The 14400-nt window shown below is 42.3% G+C and overlaps 1 protein-coding gene across 3 annotated transcripts in view; it reads left to right on the plus strand.

The window, feature by feature from the left end:
* The window catches only part of chdh (choline dehydrogenase), a 48985-nt gene extending 42149 nt beyond the window's left edge, over positions 1–6836 (plus strand). Inside the window, exons 7-9 of one of the 3 annotated variants that reach the window (XM_013136572.4) lie at positions 5172–5274; positions 5400–5867; positions 5983–6836. In XM_013136572.4, coding sequence (XP_012992026.1) covers positions 5172–5274; positions 5400–5818 — 522 coding nt within the window. In that variant the 3' untranslated portion in view covers positions 5819–5867; positions 5983–6836. Of the gene's footprint in view, positions 1–5171; positions 5275–5399 lie in introns of all 3 variants that reach the window. The other 2 variants (XM_013136571.4, XM_013136570.4) reach the window with 2 other exon arrangements.
* Positions 6837–14400: the final 7564 nt, after the last annotated feature.

The raw sequence follows: 14400 nt of genomic DNA on the forward strand, positions 1-14400 counted from the left end.
CTCCGAGCGGCCGCTTCGACAATGGTGGTGGAGAACATGGTCCACTCGGACTCAATATCTCCAGCCTCCCTCGGGATCCAGTCAAAGCTCTGCCGGAGGTGGGAGTTAAAGATCTCTCTGACAGGAGACTCGGCCAGACGTTCCCAGCAGACCCTTACAGTACGCTTGGGCCTGCCGAGTCTGTCCAGCTTCCTCCCCCGCCATTGGATCCAACTCACAACCAGGTGGTGATCAGTTGACAGCTCCGCCCCTCTCTTCACCCGAGTGTCCAAGACATGTGGCCGCAAGTCAGATGAAACGACAACAAAGTCGATCATCGACCTGCGGCCTAGGGTGTCCTGGTGCCACGTGCACTGATGGACACCCTTATGCTTGAACATGGTGTTCGTTATGGACAAACTGTGACTAGCACAGAAGTCCAATAACTGAACACCGCTCGGGTTCAGATCAGGGGGGCCGTTCCTCCCAATCACGCCCCTCCAGGTGTCACTGTCGTTGCCCACGTGGGCGTTGAAGTCCCCCAGTAGAACGATAGAGTCCCCAGTCGGAGCACTTTCCAGCACCCCTCCCAGAGACTCCAAGAAGGTCGGGTACTCTGCACTGCCGTTCGGCCCGTAGGCACAAACAACAGTGAGAGACCTATCCCCGACCCGTAGGCGCAGGGAAACGACCCTCTCGTTCACCGGGGTAAACTCCAACACATGGCAGCAGAGCTGGGGAGCTATAAGCAAACCCACACCAGCCCGCCGCCTCTCACCATGGGCAACTCCAGAGTGGTGAAGAGTCCATCCTCTCTCAAGGAGTGTGGTTCCAGAGCCCAAGCCGTGCGTAGAGGTGATCCCGACTACCTCTAGTCGGAACCTCTCAACCTCACGCACCATCTCAGGCTCCTTCCCCGCCAGCGAGGTGACATTCCACGTCCCTAGAGCTAGTTTCCGTGTCCAGGGATCGGGTTGTCTAGGCCCCCGCCTTCGACTGCCACCCGATCCTCTCTGCACCGGCCCCTTATGGTCCCTCCTGTGGGTGGCGAGCCCACGGGAGGGCGGCCCCATGTCGCTCGTTCGGGCTGGGCCCGGGCGGGCCCCATGGGGAAAGGCCCGGCCACCAGGCGCTCGCGAACGAGCCCCAACCCCGGGCCTGGCTCCAGGGTGGGGCCCCGGCTGCGCCATGCCGGGCGACGTCACAGGACACAAATTATTTATCATCATTAAGGGGTTTTTGAACCGCTCTTAGTCTGACCCGTCGCCTAGGACCTGTTTGCCTTGGGAGACCCTACCAGGGGCATATAGCCCCAGACAACATAGCTCCTAGGGTCACTCGGGTACTCAAACCCCTCCACCACGTTAAGGTGGCAGTTCAAGGAGAGGGGGACGCCATGTCATCCGGACTAAAGAGGACAAGGACAACCCAAGTTGTTATCAGCGCTCAGTTCAGAAGCCTGCATCTCTGATGGTATAGGGGGTTGCATGAGTGCATGTGGCATGGGCAGCCTACACATCTGGAAAGGCACCATCAATGCTGACAGTTATATCCAAGCTCTAGAACAACATATGCACCCATCCAGACATTGTCTCTTTCAGAGAAGACTTTGCATTTTCCAACATGACAATGCCAGACCACATACTGCATCAATTACAATGTCATGGCTGCATAGAAGAAGGATCCGGGTACTGAAATGGCCAGCCTGCAGTCCAGATCTTTCACCCATAGAAAACATTTGGCGCATCATAAAGAGTAAGGTGCGACAAAGAAGACCTAAGACAGTTGAACAACTAGAAGCCTGTATTAGACAAGAATGGGACAACATTCCTATTAATAAACTTGAGCAACTTGTCTCCTCAGTTCCCAGACGTTTGCAGTCTGTTATAAAAAGAAGACGGGATGCCACACAGTGGTAAACATGGCCTTGTCCCAACTTTTTTGAGATGTGTTGATGCCTTATTTTTCCCTTAAAGTGATACATTTTCTCAGTTTCAACATTTGATATGTCATCTATGTTGTATTCTGAATAAAATATTGAAATTTGAAACTTCCACATCATTGCATTCTGTTTTTATTCACAAGTGTACAGTGTCCCAACTTTTTTGGAATCGGGTTTGTAGATTATGCTATCAAAATAAATAGACGTGCCTTATACACCTGGTTTCTAATGTTAGATACTGTAGCTACTTACTATTTTGAGAGCTGGCCATTGGGTCCCTCTGGCCTAGAATGTTTTTTCCAATAAATTGTTTTAATGTAAAAAAAAAAACATTTCTCCAGCACCCCACGAGTTATGAGGGGGGCGAAATCTGGATGCTCAACCACACATCTTGGAACGAGTTCAACTTCAGGGACTGGGTCATTCATGGTCTCCAGCATTGAAATCAATAGATCCCATTAGTTGCAACAAAAGCATTCAATTTTGATTGGCATTAGATTACACGATCCACAGCTACACCACCATCCTCCAGACATTCTGGGCAAGGGTTGGGGATTAACTGGTTCACCATCATCAGATGTCACCTATGGTCATGAAGGCTGGGTCATGACCGAAAGAACAAGATTGCGAGTACAAGCGGCTGAAATGGGTTTTCTCAGAAGAGTGGCTGGCTTCTCCCTTAGGGATAGGGTGAGAAGCTCAGCCATCCGTGAGGAACTCGGAGTAGAGCCGCTGCTCCTTTGGGTCGAAAGGAGCCAGTTGAGGTGGTTCGGGCATCTGGTAAGGATGCCACCAGGACGTCTCCCTAGGGAGGTGTTCCAGGCACGTCCAGCTGGGAGGAGACCTCGGGGTAGGCCCAGGACTAGGTGGAGAGATTATATTTCGACACTGGCCTGGGAACGCCTCGGGATCCCCCAGTCAGAGCTGGTAAATGTGGCTCGGGAAAGGGAAGTTTGGGGTCCCCTGCTGGAGCTGCTGCCCCCCTTGACCCGATAACGGATAAGCGGATGAAGATGAGTTCTAGCCTCTAGTTGGGTGAATTCATCCTCTGTGTATTCTGGTTCGAAGGTTCTGTCCCCCGGAAAATGTCTTCTTCCTGGTCATATTTATGTATTTTCCTTTGTCTCTCAAACAAGTCAACTTTGACTGTCCTTTGGTGAATATCAACAACGAAATAGGTAACTTGCTTCCTAGCTAGCGAATACTACCTTTTGTTTACTGTGACGTATACACCTCCTCTTCCTGAAAGAATGCGGCGGATTGATGCAATTGTGAACAAAACTGACCGGTAAACACAGGAAGAACCCATTTATTTGAAATGACAAATATATTGCGAAACTTAAAACTTATTTCGAGGAATACAACATTGTCATGTTATTGGAGTGAAACAACACCACTGGTCTTAGTTTGGAGTGTTTTGGAGTAGTTTTCCGTTTGCAATGCAGCTTTGCCATAGTGGGATGTACAGTTTCCATTCATGAATTTGGACAATGCTAAGAATGCTAATTACAGCAGTGGACAGAGCTGAAAAATGGATGGTTGGAAAAAATGTCCATTCCGGACTAACTTTTGGTAAGTGAATTTTTGGATGAATATGATTTTTTGTCGAACGATCCCTTTAATTAAAAATAGTACAAAGACATACCAAATGTTGAAACTGAGAAATTTTGTTTTTTATGGAAAAATACATGCCCATTTTGAATTTTATGCCAGCAAGATGTTTCAAAAACTGTGTTGCTGTGTTGCATCACATCTTTTACCAATACTCTGTAAGCGTTTGGGAAACGAGGACACCAATTGCCGTAGTTCGGAAAGTGGAATGTTTTCCCATTCTTACCTGATTTAGAATTTCAGCTGCTCAACAGTTCCGGGTCTCCTTTGTTGTATTTTTCATTTCATAATGCGACAGAATTTCTCAATGGCTGACTTGTCCGGACTGCAGGCAGGCTAGTTTAGCACCCAGACTCTTTCAGCCATGCTCTTGTAATACGTGCAGAATGTGGTTTGGCATTGTTTTGCTGAAATAAGCAAGACCTTCCCTAAAAAAGACGTTGTCTTAATGGCAGCATATGTTGCTCCAAAAACTGTATATATTGTTCAAAATGAATGATGCCTTCACCATTTGCAAGTCATCATGTGCACTAATGCAGCAGGGTTTCTGTATCTTGATTATGTATGTTTTCTTCTTTTTATGGTAGAGTTTTAACTTGCATTTGTGGATGCAGCAACGTACTGTGTTCACAGACAATGGTTTTCGGAAACGCTCCTCAGCCCATGCAGTGATGTCCACTACAGAATCGTGTCTGTTTTCAATGTAAAGCCGCCTGAGAGCCCAAAGATCATGGCCATGGCCAATATTGGTGTTTGGCTTTGTCCCCTGCATACAGAAACTACTCCAGATTCTCTGGAGATTCTCTTAATGATATTATGTACCGTAGATGATGAAATCCCCAAACTCTTTGCCATTTTTCGTTGAGAAACATTATTCTAAAATTGCTGTCCATCTCCTCTCTGGGATGCTCTTTTTATACCCAATCATGTTACTGACCTGTTAACCTAATTAGTTGTGAGATATAGGGTTTAAATGATTTGCGCATCATAGCATTATGTTTATTTAACACAGCGTCCCAAAATTTTTGGAAACAGGGTTGTAGAATATCTGTGTACATTTTTTGAGAATGAAACTGGCAAATATTTCTCAAGGCAGTGGGTGTCTCAAACATTTAGTCATCCAATTCATTATGAATAGTGTGGTAACCTTGGCACTCACTGTTTGCAAATTCTCAATTCCTGAAAAATTTGTTTTCTAAAGAAATTCATTCAGCTGTAGCACCAAGCGCAGTCCAACATAATTTGACTGCAATTATTGAGCTTTACCTGCACATTCTCATGTACTTAAGAATTTCCCATGAAGTAACAATTAACTTTTAACCTGCTAGGGGAAAAGGGATATTTGTCAGTTTGTAAACATGGTTCAACCTCAGTTTGGCTTACAAATTGAAACCAACCCCTCTGAATTTGAGGGGTTTGGCCATGATTAGCTCCTGGGTAGCAATTAGGGTTTACTGCCTTACTCAAGGACAGAATTTTTATCTGGGATTCTGTGTAGCAACCAGCCCGATCTAGCACATATTAGCTTTTGCTTTTTAAAAACTAATTGTTTGTTATCATGCCAAACCTGTCACATGCCCTTAAAATATTAATTGTTAATTGATAGCAAAACCGATTGACCTCTTTTGATGTGTGACAGGTTCATGTGGGACCAATGAGAAGTACCAGTGTTGGATGGTTAAAGTTGAAGAGCGCCAGTCCCCAAGAACACCCATTGATCCAGCCCAACTACCTGTCAACAGGTAAGCTCTGACAAGAGTAGTGACTCCATGACATACGATAATTAGATTTCCAGGTGTAAGCTTAATTTGGGTCAGGGAATATGGCCTTGTGTGGTTAATCGGCAGGTCTTCTCTGTCTGCTTCAGACATAGATGTACAAGAGTTTAGGGAGTGTGTCAAGCATTCCAGAGAGATTTTCGCCCAGAAGGCCTTCGACCCATTCCGAGGCCCTGAGGTACTACCGGGACCCAGCTGTCAGTCTGACGCAGAGATCGACGCGTTTGTCCGTCGCAAGGCAGACAGCGCCTACCATCCATCCTGCACATGTAAGATGGGCTCTCCTTCTGACCCTATGGCGGTGGTCGACCCAGAGACGCGCGTGTTTGGCCTGGATGGGCTTCGCGTGGTCGACGCATCCATCATGCCCAGTGTTGTCAGTGGGAACCTCAACGCTCCCACTATTATGATGGCAGAAAAAGCTGCAGACGTTATCAGAGGGCGGCCGGTGCTCAGTGACCCTGGCGTGCCTGTTTACAAGCCTGCTTCTCTAGAGACCCAGCGATAAGCTTCAACAGGTACTTCCAGTGTTAACATCTATGGGCCTGTACAGACAGGTAGGAGGCTAAGTGCAAATCCATTTATTCCAATTGTCAAAAAATAGATCAGCAGATAAAATTGTATGCTTAACTTACCCATGTTTAAAGTTCTCACTGAACCCGTTTTGTCTAGGTCCTCAAGGGCAGAATAAAGGATAAAAGGTTTAGTGTGAAGACAGGAAACCCAACCATGAGAAATCATTCCAGAGAAGTCATAAGTCTGATTTACTGCACTGTGGAAAAATAAACACAATTATGGCCCAATGCCCCCAGGACATTCTCCTTCATTCATGTTTACAGTTATTTAGAGATTTTACAGAAATGATCTAAGCCTTTCATTGCTGCGTTGCCAATCTTCAAGTGTCTTAATTATTATATTTTAGGTGAAGGTGCCTTAAATGTAGCATGTTTCATATGATTCATATGATATGATTCTTACCGTAATCTAATGATTATTTTTAGTAACGCTGCAATAATATTGTACAGCACTGTTTTAAATTGCGCAGTATTAACACTTATGTTACTAAGAATGTAACACTTAAGGTTAAATGTTGTCTTACATGTTCACTTTGCACCCAGAGTTTAGCACAGACTTACAAACAGCTGCCATTGTGAAATAAATATGAGTAATTAATAATATTCTGTAGAAGCCCTTTTTTAATTATTTGTTTTTTGTATTCTTCAAGCTGAATGTGTAGAGCACAAATGATGTTCTCTGGAGGTCTTTGATGAATATGAGAATTTATTCAGTTGTGAACGTTAAAAAAATCATTAGCAGTTTATTGTAATTACAGTCAAATATTCAAGAGAATAAAGCAAATGTACAAAAAAAGGGGATTTAATGGTACAAAATCTAAAGGTAAATCTAATCTGCTACAAACTGGAATTAGCTATAACGTTAGTGGGTAGAAAGCAGAAGTCTTCAAGTACAGTGAATCCCTTTATCCTTCATTTACACATTTTGTACAAGTGTTTACATTAATTTAGTACGCATTTTAAAACAAATAATTAAAAAAATAAAGTTGTACAACAAACCTTTCCTGTTTTAATCTGGTAATTTTTCAGCATTGGCATACAGTGTAAAAGTAATTTGGTAGAATATACTTTATAGATCACTAGGCAGATCTGACTCAAAGCATCTTGTAACGACTTGGACTGCCCCAAGTACAGTCTAACCATCATAATTACATTTTAAATATACATCTGATCTAACAGTGCAACGGGTATAATTATGGGATCTGGAAGGCTTGTACTGGCATTTCAGGAACTAAACCCTACAGTCTAACCCCTCATGGAGAGATCCCCACTACTCGTTTGTGTGAGGGCACTGTTCTGTGTCAAGAACAGTTATGACAAAACCCACAGGGGTAATCAACCAGGGGCCCGGGGCTCCATGCAGTTCCACTACTGCAGAGGGTCATTAGGAAGATCTCCCCCAATTATTTTATATATATATAGTTCATAGTGTTTATTTTTTTGGCTTGAAAGATGACATACTATGACATACTGTACTGTATATATTTATGCTTAAATAACTGTTCCTGAATAGTATAAAGAGAGGAAAGGGATTTGTGTTTCTCAATTTAAAATATGACTGCAAATGAACTTTAAAATGTGACAAATTGCTATAATATAATGAATAGTAAAGATATTATATTGCCTTTTATAGAGTTACATGGAGTGATTTGAGACATAAAAAAAAGAATGTGGGATTTACTAATGGGTTGGTGGGGGCCTTGGATAAGAGAATATTGAAGAATCCCCTGTAGTTTGTAAACAATATTCCATTAATAGGGAATTTTTTTTATGCCATTTTGAACAGATCCCTGGGTTTATGTGGATCTTAACTCTACAAATTTGGAAAATGCATATTCTACCATTTATTTAGCCACAGCTATGTGTCTTATCCCATTTAAGTGAATGTGTAAATGTGTCCAAACTTTACTGTGTGTGTGTGCGTGTGCATACACACATACAGTTATGTCTGGAAATAATTGGACACTGACAAGTTTTGTTCTTTTGTCTGTTTACTAAAATATATTCAGGTTACAGTAATAATTCATATGGGCTTAATTTGCAGTCTCTCTGCTGTAATTTGAGGGTATTCATATCCAAATTGGAGGAAGGGTTTAGGAATTACAGCTCTTTATGATGTAGTCCCAAAAGTAATTGGCCAATTTACTCAAAAGCTGTTTCATGGACAGGTGTGGGTATTCCTTTGTTATCTCTCCATCAGTTAAGCAGGTAAAAGTTCTGGAGTTGATTCCAGATGTGGCATTTGCATTTGGAAGCTGTTGCTGTGAACCCACAACATGCAGTCAAAGGAGCTCTCAATGCAAGTGAAACAGGCCATCCTTAGTCTGCAAAAAAAAGATCCATCAGAGAGATAGCAGGAATAGTAGGAGTGACCAAATCAACAGTTTGGTACATTCTGAGAAAAAAGAAAAAGAACTGGTGAGCTCTTTTGGCATAGCAAAAAGGTCAGATTAGGCTATGCCAAAAAATCTAAAAAAGCCAGCCCAGTTCTGAAACAGCACTCTTTGGACAGATGAAACTAACATCAACCTGTACCAGAATGATGGGAAGAAAAAAAGTATGGAGAATGCTTGGCACAGCTCATGATCCGAAGCATACCACATCATCTGTAAAACACAGTGGAAGCAGTGTGATGGCATGGGAATGTGTGGCTTCCAATTACACTGGGTCAGTAGTTTTTATTGATGATGTGACAGAAGATAGAAGCAGTCAGTTGAATTCTGAAGTGTATTGGGATATACTGTCTGCTCAGATTCAGCCAAATTCAGCTAAGTTGACTGGACGGCACTTCACTTTACAGATGGACAATGACCCAAAAAATACTGCGAAGCAACCCAGGAGTTTTTTAAGACGTAGAAGTGGAATATTATGCAATGTCCGAGTCAATCACCTGATCTCAACCTAATGAGCATGCATTTCACTTGCTGAAGACAAAACGTACGGCAGAAAGACCCACAAACAACAACTGAAAACAGCTGCAGTAAAGGCCTGGCAAAGCATCACAAATGAGGAAACCCAACGTTTGGTGATGTCCATGTGTTCCAGACTTCAATCAGTCATTGCCTGCAAAGGATTCTTGACAAAGGAATAAAAAGAAAATTTTAATTATTATTGTGTTAATTTGTCCAGTTACATTCCCCTGAAATAAGGGGATTGTGTATGAAAATGGTTGCAATTCCAAAACGTTTCATACAACATTTTTGTTCAACCCCTTGAATTAAAGCTGAAAGTCTACACTTCAATTGCATTTCTGTTCTTTAAATTTAAAATCCATTGTGGTGGCGTACAGAGCCAAGATTATGAAAATTGTGTCATTGTCCAAATATTTCCAGACCAAATATATATGCATTCAGTGTCATCCAGAATTAATGGCACCCTAGTTAAAAAAAAATTAAGTGTTGTTAATCAGCTTGATCTTACACCAAAATTATCACTGAAAAATGGGCCACAATTATTGGCACCCTTGCATTTAGTATAAGGTAACAGCTCTGAGTTGTCTTCTATAATGTTTGATGAAGCAGGAGAATATAGGAAGGGATACAGGAAGGGACACATAAATCCTCCAGATCCTTGGTTGTCATTTGTGGACTCTTCAGGTTTTCAATGGGATTTTAAAAAAATAAAGAAATTTGTTCATATTCACCTAGGGTGCCAATAATTGTAGAGGACACTGTATACATGCATACATACACACATTTACATACATAAATACATACATACAGTGATGGTGTCTCTGAAAATTATTCACCACATTTTATAGTGTTACAACATTAAATCAAAATGGATTGCCGCTGCTCAATACAAAAGAGTCTGTAATGACTTAGTGAAAAATGTATCTGCAAATTGTTCTCAAATTTTAAAGATAAAACAGAAAACAATTGATTGCATAGGTATTCACCGTATTTCATCAATATTTGGTATAGGCACCTTTGTCAGCAATTACAGTTATGAGTCTGTTAGGATACTGTAGGTGTCTACCAGCTTTGCACATCCAGGCACAAAATTTTTGCTCATTCTTTTTTGTAAAATTGCCCAAGCTCTGTCAAGTTGATGTGTATCTTTTGGTTAAACAGCAAATTTCAACTCTTTACACATATTCTCAATTGGATTGAGGTCTGGGCTTTGACTGGGCCACTCAAGGACATTCACAGGCTATTCCCAAAGCCACTCCAATGCTGTTTTGGTGTTTTGGGTCATTGTCATACTGAAAGATAAATCTTCACCACAGCTGAAGCATCCCCACAACATGATGCTGCCATGCTTCAGCGCGGGCTGGTGTTCTTAGCATTATTACCATTACAAAATGGTGCCGAAAAACAGTCTGTTACTCAATGCTTTTAACACAGTACGCTTTGTGGCATAATGGTTAGTTGCAGTGATGGGCGACTGATACCGGAGCTTTCCCTTTTATGCATTATGTGTGGTCGCATCCACACATTGTGTCGATTCAGCAAGATTTGAAAACTGTCAGAGCATCAGAGCACCGGTATCAGTCATCACATCACCAGGTTGCACCACAGCTTACTCGGGTATGCGAAGGAGGTGATATGCAATCAATTGTTTTCTGATTTATAGTTTTAATCCATTTAGTTTTAATCCGTTTCACTTTGACATTATGCACTCTTTATGTTTTGAGGAAATTAAGCATGTAGTAGAAAAACTAAATTATAAAAGAATTAGTGCAGATGCAAAAAATAAGTGATCCCCAAGTTGGATTGGTTAAATCAAGTGGATCAGCTGGGTAAATAATTGGGTACCAAATGAACCAATCAAAGCAGGGACCTGTAGAAAAGAGTTTGGGTGGAACTCAGATGGAGACAATAAACCTGGTCAGAGTGGTGCCACCTATACAGATGAATATAAAACACATCATGCTGAGGGAAAGGAGATCTCAAAGGACATCCATCTGAGGAAAAGATATATGACAATCGCTTAAAGAATTGAGCTCCAATAGTCTACTGTGAGGCAAATAATTTACGAATCGTGACTACTTAACATGACAGCGACTCCACCTAGAAGTGTACACACTTTCAAAATATACCCAAGAGCCACAAGAAAAACAATAAATCAGGTAAATGCCAACCCAAACATAACATCTGGAGATTTCTAGACCTCTCATGCAGCATCTCAGAAAACTGAATCAAAATGGTATTCATGGGAGGCTTGCTAGGAATAAATCTCTGCTATGAAAAAGAACCAAACTGCCAGTCTTAACTTTGCCAGAGACCACCTTGTCAAACCTGAATGTTTCTGGTAATCCATTCTTTGGACAAGAAGTCAAAAATTAACCTTTTTGGTCACAATCAGAACTATGCTATGTTTGGAAAAAACAACACTAAATACTACCCAGGAACCTTAACCCAACAAAAAAGCATAGTGGTGGGAATGTCAAAATCTGGAGCTGCTTTTCCTTCTCGGGACCTGGTCGACTGCACATCATTAGGAGAACCATGAAATCTGAGCTATACCAAGAGATTCTCGAAGAGAACGTCAGGCCATCGGTCAAGGAGCTAAAGCTGGTCCAGAAATGGATCTTCCAACAAGACAACAACCTAAAGCATTCAAGCAAATCTATCAAAGAATGGCTCAGGAGAAAGAAGATTTGTGTTTTGGCTTTGTCCTGACTTTAATCTAATCGAAATGTTGTGGCAAAAATCCTTCACAAAAATTGTCAGAAACTGATTAGTGGCTATATGAGAAGTCTACTCCAGGTTAGCACTGCTAATGGAGGTGACACAAGCTATTAAATGAAGGGGTTAAAAAAAAATGTCACCTGTACGAATTCCTTTTTAATTTTGTAAAATGTATCAACCACACGCATGATTTCCTCTATACAAACATGGAATTGGTAACTGCTAACCTGTTATGTTAGATAAAACATGGTTCTGATTAAATAAAGATTTTACAATAAATACATCTATAATTGGGGGTTATAAAAGGGATTCACATACTTTCAAGCAGTACTATACACTGATGAGCCAAAACAATATGGCCACCTGCCTAATATGCTGTTGGTCCAGCACATCCCACAGATCTGGGATCTGGGGAATTTGGAGCTCAGGGCAATCCCTTGAACTCTTCATCATGTTCCTCAAACCATTCCCAAACAATATGTGTAGGGTGCCTTATCCTGCTGAAAAATGCCACTGCCATGAAGGGGTGTAACTGGTCCACAAGGATGTTTAGGTAGGTGGCACTTGTAAAATTGACATCCACATGAATGCCCAGACCCAGGGTATCCCAGCAGAACATTGCCCAGAGTATCAAACTCCCTCCACCAGCTTGTCGTCTTCCCACAGTGCATCCTGGTGCCATCACTTCCCCAGGTAAATGGCACACACGTACACGGCCATTCATGTGTCGTATAAGAAAATGGGACTCATCGGACCAAGCAACTTTCTTCCACTGCTCTAAGGTCCAGTTCTGACACTATGTAGGTCATCATGGGCACTCTGACCGGCTATGCAGCCCCATACGCAGCAGGGTGTGATGCATTGTGTGTTGTGACACATTCCTCCTGGAATCATCATTAAACTTTTCTGTGGCTTGTAAGTTTTCTGCCCTTGCTCATAGATGAGCCTTGGGCGCCCAGCACCGTTGCAGGTGTGTGGTTTGTTCCTCATTGGACCACGGTCGGTAAGTACTCACCACTGCTGACCGGGAGCACCCCACAAGTCTTGCCGTTTCAGAGATGCACAGAACCAGTTGCCTGGCCTTAACAATTTGTCCCTTATCCAAGTCGCTCAGGTCTTTCTGCCCATTTCTTCTGCATCCAACATGTTGCTTACGAGAACTAATTGTTTGCTTACCATCTAATCTACCCAGACCTTAACATGTGCCGTTGTGATTGGTCATAATGTTTTGGCTCATCATTGTATGTACACATATAAACATACATATACATTGTGTGTATGTATATATATATATATATATATATATATATATATATATATATATATATATATATATATACATACACACATATATATACACACACAGTGGGGAGAATAAGTATTTGATGCACTGCTGATTTTGCAGGTTTTCCTACTTACAAAGCATGTAGAAGTCTGTAATTTGGATCATAGGTACTCTTCAACTGTGAGAGACATCCAGAAAATCACATTGTATGATTTTTAAATAATTAATTTGCATTTTATTGCATGACACAAGTATTTGATCACCTACCAAACAGTAAGAATTCCAGCTCTCACAGACCTGTTAGTTTTTCTTTAAGAAACCCTCCTGTTCTCCACTCATTACCTGTATTAACTGCACCTGTTTGAACTCGTTACCTGTATAAAAGACACCTGTCCCCACACTCAATCAAACAGACTCCAACCTCTCCACAATGGCCAAGACCAGAGAGCTGTGTAAGGACAGCAGGGATAAAATTGGAGACCTGCATAAGGCTGGGATGAGCTACAGGACAATAGGCAAGCAGCTTGGTGAGAAGGCAACAACTATTGGCGCAATTATTAGAAAATGGAACAAGTTCAAGATGACGGTCAATCTCCCTCGGTCTGGGGCTCCATGCAAGATCTCACGTCGTGGGGCATCAATGATCATGAGGAGGTGAGGGATCAGCCCAGAACTACAAAGCAGGACCTGGCCAATGACCTGAAGAGAGCTGGGACCACAGTCTCAAAGGAAACCATTAGTAACACACTACGCACATGGATTAAAATCCCCCTGCTCAAGCCAGCGCATGTCCAGGCCCGTATGTAGTTTGCCAATGACCATCTGGATGATCCAGAGGAGGAATGGGAGAAGGTCATGTGGTCTGATGAGACAAAAATAGAGCTTTTTGGGCTAAACTCCACTCTCCGTGTTTGGAGGAAGAAGAAGGATGAGTACAACCCCAAGAACACCATCCCAACCGTGAAGCATGGAGGTGGAAACATTCTTTTCTGCAAAGCGGACAGGACGACTGCATCGTATTGAGGGGAGGATGGATGTGGCCATGTATCGCGAGATCTTGGCCAACAACCTCCTTCCCTCAGTAAGAGCATTGAAGATGGGTCGTGGCTGGGTCTTCCAGCATGACAACGACCTGAAACACACAGCCAGGGCAACTAAGGAGTGGCTCTGTAAGAAGCATCTCAAGGTCCTGGTGTGGCCTAGCCAGTCTCCAGACCTGAAGCCAATAGAAAATATTTTGAGGGAGCCGAAAGTCCGTATTGCCCAGCGATAGCCCCGAAACCTGAAGGATCTGGAGAAGGTCTGTATGGAGGAGTGGGCCAAAATCCATGCTGCAGTTTGTGCAAACCTGGTCAAGAATTACAGGAAACATATGATCTCTGTAATTGCAAACAAAGATTTCTGTACCAAATATAAAGTTCTGCTTTTCTGATTTATCAAATACTTATGTCATGCAATAAAATGCAAATTAATTACTTAAAAATCATACAATGTGATTTTCTGGATTTTTAGATTCCGTCACTCACAGTTGAGGAGTACTTATCATAAAAAATATAGACTTCTACATGCTTTTTAAGTGGGAAAACCTGCTAAATCG

Source organism: Esox lucius, chromosome 12 (genome assembly GCF_011004845.1).
Source record: "Esox lucius isolate fEsoLuc1 chromosome 12, fEsoLuc1.pri, whole genome shotgun sequence".
NCBI lineage: Eukaryota > Metazoa > Chordata > Actinopteri > Esociformes > Esocidae > Esox > Esox lucius.